Raw genomic sequence first — 6936 nt, forward strand, 5'->3', positions numbered from 1 at the left:
GAGCCTGGAACTGTGGGCCAGCCCATGTTTAGAGTAGCATCGCTGGAATTCCATGTGGTGTACTGGACACGACTCAAAATGATTTTTGGACAGCATTGGTAAACACAGGACCAGAGCAGGGGGAATATTCAGCACCTGGTTAGAACAGTGAAGAACTTCAGAAAAAAAAGTGTGGAGATGTAATCATTTCGCCAGTGTTATTAGCCACACTGATCATGTCTCCCTTAAACACAAAGACAGCTGCCGGGACAGGGACGAGTGGGGGATGATTAAAGCAAGTCTTTGTGTCATGACAGCTAACAGTACGAAAGGATTACTCACCTCAGCTGAACTTTTAATTCAGCATGAAGTGCATTCTAGATAATAGGGATATGTCATTAATCTGATTAACTTGTGCTGAGAACATGAATGTTTTGTCTTCACTGAAACCATAATGCTATCAGCATGAACGTAACAAGAAACTTTTCAACTCTTTAACACAACAAGCAGGCATAAAACCACTTTGTGTGGCACTGTGTGTGTGTGTGTGTGTGTGTGTGTGTGTGTGTGTGTGTGTGTGTGACTGTGTGTGTGTGTGTGTGTGTGTGTGTGTGTGTGTGTGTGTGTGAATCAACATCTTATACAGGACAATCAGATACATAATGTTCTGCATGACAGACAGCATGACACTGGCATGGTGAGGTCTATTAATGCTGCTCATATACACTGGACAAAACTGCACCTACCACACACACACACACACACACACACACACACACACATACCGTAACCTAAGCATTAGAGTGAGAGAGCTGAACATGAAATCCTATTTGAGGCGCACGAAGCGTAAACCTTTACTTTATCCATTTTACTGCAAATTAAAATTTTGTTGCTTTTTCCGTCTGATTTTACGGGAAACATCTGGGGTTTGCTGCGCGCTGTAACTGTGGCCCGAGGCGCTCAAGAGAGCTGATTTGGCTCATGGGTAGAGCAGGGGGCTGTGATCGCTGGAATAATGAGCCATTATCAAACACGCTGCCGGTGGGGAGGCACAGGAGGGCTTTCGCGCCCAGATTCCCGCACCATGAGAAAGCATTGTGTGATCCTCCGCAACTTGTTACAGTCGTCATAGGGTACCATTATTAGATTTAAATGTTTTATCCAAAAGGGAATTTCTCAGTTAATAGTAGTTGAAAGCTCCGCTCATTAATAAAAAGAAATATAACAATAAAAAAATATATAATGCAATGCAAATAAATGTTAATAGTTTTGTTAAAGCATGCACATTAGTTTTAATTACAGAGGGCAGACCTAGAGTCGGATGGCATTTCGATTAATTTAGGCTACCTCAAGGCAAAATGATTTGCTCTCTGTGCAACTGCATTTGCGCAATTTAACGCGCGGCATAATAAAGCACGCTAATCATGAGAAATAGAAATCATGAACTGGCGCAGGATACATAAAAAATTAATAAAACCATGAATCACAGTTATAAACTCAGATGAAAAGAAAACAGTACAACACATTTTATTGCACAATGCCAATTATTAGGTATTTATTTGTATTTTCAAGCGAGTGATGGGGCAGGTGCACAAAACGTGAGAGGTGTGGTCCTTATGTTAGGGCCTTCACCGCAACCTCCCTCTCTGGTTACTCTTGGCCTCTCAACCTGCAAGTCGGCCGCCACAGGAAGATATTATGAGACCTGTACGTCCAAATTGCAGGTGTTTCCTCTCGAACATGCTGCCATATTGCCAAAAGACATAGCATGTGCACTTTGGGACCTCGAGAGCAAACCTCACGTAGCCTAGTCTGAGATTGTTTTCTTTTATAAGTGTTTGTTGAAGCACTACCAATGATTGAATAACCCTTAATGCCAAAATAATACATTTGATCCTGAAAAGTTAAGCAGTTTTTCAAAGCTTTGCAGATAAAGTCGACATAGGCCGACAACCAATGATGCCCAATGTGCCGACTTTAAGCTACATATTAGTAGGCTACTTGTGTACCGATAAGTAGAAATTAAACCTTTGAAGTATGGTTACATTTTGTTGAATGTATTATGAAGAAATGTAAGCACTCCCATCTATCCAGAGCGGACACAGGGTCTTTATTCTTTTCAGGGATTTGGGTCTCATGAAGTCTGGGAAAATAGATGTAAACAATTGTATGCTTTGCGAGTGTGGTTTAGATAGAAAGGAAAAATTAAGAGGTCTGGTGGGGGTCCGGTATTTAAAGCTTAGAAAATAGCTGCTGTCGTTATCTGCGGTTGTTCGAGCTCCTTTGCTCGTTAAAGAATTTCCCTCCAGCTATCGCCATTTAAGTGATTACTCGTTATTAAGGCGGACAAGCCTTTTATACGCCTTGGTTTAAAACTGGCTTGCATTTCTTCTCTGCTAATGATCCTGTGCATTTTTATAAAAGCCATAGCTGGTGCTTTCTTTCCACAACAAGGGAGTGCTAAACAAACAAACAAAAAGTCTCTCTGCACTTTCTCTTCACGCCCAGGTCAAACACCTCAATTCGGGCTTCATCTGAAAATCCCTGACCCTCAGAGTCTACTCCATAGATGTGTGACTTGCAAAACATATATGGCAATCAAGCAAATCAACATGCAAAATTTAAAGCGATATAAAAATGGGGTATTATTATTGAAGTGAGTTTATTCAAGGTTTTTTGAACCCTCCATATTGATGGTCGAGACTGTACAGCAATGGAGAACCACGTGGTTTGACGACATGAGTAAACCTGTTACCTAAAAAGGTGCTCTATTTAAAGCAATGAGTTCGACTATGTTGTTCAAAAAAATATGAGTTTTAATAAATAAGCACAAATATACAATGGACGGTTTTTGAGAATGCTGTCTACAATACCATAGGAAAATCCATGCAGCGTACCTCAAGAGAGAATGATTCTAAATTGCATTGGTCCCCTTTAAAGCAGACGATAATCACAGGTAGCCTATGTACAATATTTTGTATCGAAACATTTATATATATATACCTCTATTTAAAGATAAAACACATGAAATATAGTATTCTTAAAGATACAGAATGGCTTCCTGTCAGTCAACATACCAACATTTAATAACTTGTTAAAAGATAATAAATGTGTTAGTCGACAGAGGAGACGCCACTGAACTCTGGGTACCGCAATGTAGGTGTCAGTTATCACTCTTGGCCATTTATCTGTCTTCTTATCAGATGCATGATGCCTGAAGTGTTCATCCAGAGCCCGCAGTTGTGTATCACATTACGTCTCATAGAATGTCTTTGAGGTTCGAAGGTTCTTCAATTATTCCCTTGGTGTCTTCATACTTAGTGGAAGAAGGCCTAAACAGTCTACGAAGAGACAAAAAAAGAAAAGAAAATATTTTTAAATAACAATCTTTGCATAGAATGACACATAGGCCTACTGTAGCCTACTAGGTCTGGTTAATCCCAATCAAAATAAAAATAAACCTACATATTAACAGAACAAGCCATGTATCACTATGTTTGTTTATTTATGTGTGCATACATGTGAATATAGACCAATAGGTATAGGAAGCAATTAATGAAACAATTACATGACCTTAAGTGGTACCACATGGCAACAGCGGAAAAGAATTTAAGTGTAAACACGCTGACTATTCATGGCAGTTACATCACTAAAAAATAACTGAAGTTTGCTTTTTAGGAAACGAAGTTTTTCCTAACCATGTAGTGGCATAAGACCTATGATCTGTAGTCAAATATGCACATTCGCAAAAGTATGAAATTACAAGACCTCTTCGAATAATAATAAGCATACATTCCTACTAAAGAAGGCCACGCAAACGCACATACGACTGAACAAAATCCTTTACATACAAAGCCTTTGCCTTTAGCTCGGAGTCTTAAAAACAGGTTAAAATATTTTGCTAATATAATCACTGACTCCTATTTGCCATCGCAATGTGGTAAATGTTATTGCCATACCTGTTATTTTAATCCCTGTCTGTTTTGGTAGTATATCATTTGTGTAATATTTGGTCTATAATGTGTGGTATAAACAAATACAACGAACTATTCGTGTTATTTGTATGTGCAACCTGCGGCCTGCAGACAGACCGTTATTCTCCACCAATAAAATGCGTATAGCCTACACCAATAAAACACCAATGAACATGTGTAAAACCTACTTTGCGCCCTTGAAATTATCAACTATAATTCTATTTTTTGCATGTGTCCCTTTTATGTCTATCATTCTGTTGGTCGGAAAAATATGATATGTAGGCCTACAAAAACAAGTAGCCCACTGTGTAGACCTCTTGACATCCTCTATGAGATATTCTGCGACCTTTACATGAGATGGAACACCTTGACCCTTTGTCACTATAGGGCTGACATTGTAATACATTAAGTAGAATTATTTTTTCACCATGTGAGACTACACTATTGAATGTAGTAAATGAGAGTTAAGCAGCCTTAAGAATTAAGAACCTTGTATGTATATATATATATATATATATATATATATATATATATACTAAATAAGAAAATATTGTCAAATAATCCGAAACAGTGCATGTGCGTTAAATTACTTTTTCACATGGCAGTGCTAAAATCGGGGCTGAATGTAGGCTCCAAAGGCCTGTCAAACAATCTGCAATTTTTTTTTAGACATTTTAGCATTATGTAATCGTAAAGAATATGGAAATATCCTAATCACAACAGAAATTATAGTTACGAGTCAGGAACCCTGTAACTCATGCCCCCGATCTAACGCTGGTTTGAACTTTATGCCCACACTCAAGAGTAGCCATGACTGCGGTCCATGCACAGGAAAACGTTCCATTGTGAAGCTAAATTATCCATGAGGGACCAGTTCATGGCTGGCGCTTCTGTTAGGCCTGTGTCCTCTCCCATGCTCTTTTGATTCTCCTCAGCTGAGGATGGCAGTGGTCTCACAGCACAGATAGCTTAACCAAAGATGTGTTTTCTGTAGAAACTGGCTGATAAAATGACTATTTAAGAGGCTTTTAAAAAAAGAGGAACAAAACGAATGCTCACTCTTACGTAATTCTAGCTGCCACACTTATATTTCTTCACTTTCAAGCCAAAACCCGAAAGGTGTGGAATAGCAGCACTGAAGCAATAACCTTTAACCTGCTCTTTATCGATTCACTGCGTCCTGTGCGTTTTGGAAAGGATGTAGGCCTGGTGTGCATCCAATATCTTTCCAATACGTGTTATACTAAAGATAAACGATATCCGTTGATTGCGCCTAGATTCTCAATTTTCTCATTTAGTCTGAAAATGTCTTAATCATATCATCTCTTACAGGCAAAATCAGTTCACATCAAAAAGGTCTTAGTCCGCAATTTGTAATTGCGTGTAATAGAGCAGTTATAACTTTCAGTACGCCAACACAAGTTGGCTTCCCAACTCTCTGCAGCTAACTAGGCTAATTGTTGTGTTGTCAGTTCTGCAAATATAATACAGATTTCACTAAGACTGACACATTTTACACAACATACCCCTTTGGCATAATCAGGGCGTCTTTGTAGCTAATGGGACGCAGACATTGACCACGCACCCTCCATCCTCCACACCGAGAAAGCATAACTGAGTCTCTCGTGCGCAACGTAACTGCAACTCGACATCTTGCTGTCCATCTCATCGCTCTGCAGCACCTGGTAGAGGAAATCAATGTATCGGGATGCCAGCTTCAATGTCTGTATCTTGCTGAGTTTATCCGACGGCAGAGTTGGTATGATTTTTCGTAACGATGCAAAAGCTTCGTTTAGCGACTGAGTCCTTTGCCTCTCCCTGACGTTGGCCAGCACCCGCTGGTTCTGCAACTCCTCGTAGGACTGCGTACTGCTCGGGCTCGGTTTTTTGCCCCGTTTCACGGAGGACGGAGGACTGCTGTCCTCGCTCGACTTTTTACTGTGTCTCCTCTTCCTTCCAAACCTTTTCTGTTGTCTGTCCAACTCCTCCTCACTGGTCACTATGCTATCCACAGGGGAGACTGGAGAACTTGAACTCTCTTCCATCTCTTTTTTAAAGAAATGCAAGGATAGGGCAGAAAAAACGCTCTCCACTTTAGAATCCGTGGTGAGGAAATATATCCGTTGTTGCAGCTAGACAGACAAATTTCAAGTTGTGTTTGGTCTCTCCTCTTCCACTTAGGTGTTTTGACTAGGATATTAAATTCTCAAACTGTCGCTTGGCACAGTTTCCCCTTCGCAGGAAGTTTTTTCCTAGATTTTTTTGGAAACTTTACCCCAGTTTCAGATGCTAAATAGTGGTCTGGATGGAGGGGGAGGCTGCATCGAACTCTGATTGGCTGTCCAATAAACAGGAGGGACTAGTGAGTTTTAAATTACAGTACATCTCCGAATGATGCCAATAACAATGCACTTTTTAAAGAAATATTTAACCACAAATGCTGACATTGTAATAACAAACACTACTGCTTAAAAACTAATTTTACGAAAGCAAATGTCATTAAATTCACATTATGGAATTAACTGAGCTTTAACTGCCCAAAAGTAGTCTATTCGTTGCTGTGTAAAATTAGAATTAAAATGACTATCATTTGTAATTATCTCAATAGGCCTACTGTAAAAAGTATATACAGGCTAATATCGAATGACAACATTTACATGTGTTGAAGTCTGTAGTCTGTAGGCCTATATATTGTCAAAAGCTGGTGAAACATATTCAATAAGCTTTATAAGTCATTGAGCAGAAGACATGGAATATCGTTTCTTGATTTCGCTTTATTTTCCTTTTTTTAAATGAGGAAGTCAAAGAGGAAAAGTCTTAAACTAACCTAAAGGTTCTAGTGTTTCTACAGATGCCTCCGGTGGGGGATTCCATGCATTTTGTCAGAGTACTACCCCTTGATGTGTGATGTCATGTTTTCTACACATTGCTTCGTGCACGTGGCTCTTATTATCGTTCGCCATTATCCGCTGCCAAACCTTTC

General features: G+C 39.5%; 1 protein-coding gene across 3 annotated transcripts; it reads right to left on the minus strand.

Annotated features, from left to right (window-relative positions):
• Positions 1 to 2777: 2777 nt before the first annotated feature.
• Positions 2778 to 6199, minus strand: twist2 (twist-related protein 2). 3 transcript variants are annotated; one of them, XM_042084505.1, is made up of 2 exons: positions 5593 to 6199; positions 2778 to 3320 (listed from the first exon to the last, which is right to left on the minus strand). In XM_042084505.1, the coding sequence occupies exons 1-2, from the start codon at positions 5996 to 5998 to the stop codon at positions 3274 to 3276; spliced, it is 453 nt and encodes a 150-aa protein (XP_041940439.1). In that variant the 5' UTR covers positions 5999 to 6199; the 3' UTR covers positions 2778 to 3273. The 3 variants fall into 3 exon arrangements, with proteins under 3 accessions (XP_041940439.1, XP_041940437.1, XP_041940438.1); XM_042084503.1 differs by having other exon boundaries at positions 5539 to 6199; XM_042084504.1 differs by having other exon boundaries at positions 5480 to 6199.
• Between the last annotated feature and the right edge of the window lie 737 nt (positions 6200 to 6936).

This window comes from Alosa sapidissima, chromosome 2 (assembly GCF_018492685.1).
Source record: "Alosa sapidissima isolate fAloSap1 chromosome 2, fAloSap1.pri, whole genome shotgun sequence".
Lineage (NCBI taxonomy): Eukaryota > Metazoa > Chordata > Actinopteri > Clupeiformes > Clupeidae > Alosa > Alosa sapidissima.

Excerpts from the sequence above, each read along its gene's own strand:
- twist2 (XM_042084503.1), bottom strand. The coding sequence starts at position 5,998 with ATGGAAGAGAGTTCAAGTTCTCCAGTCTCCCCTGTGGATAGCATAGTG. Across the intron at positions 3,321-5,538 it reads CTCGGTGTGGAGGATGGAGG|ACTGTTTAGGCCTTCTTCCA; the intron begins GTGCGTGGTCAA and ends GTCTCTTCGTAG.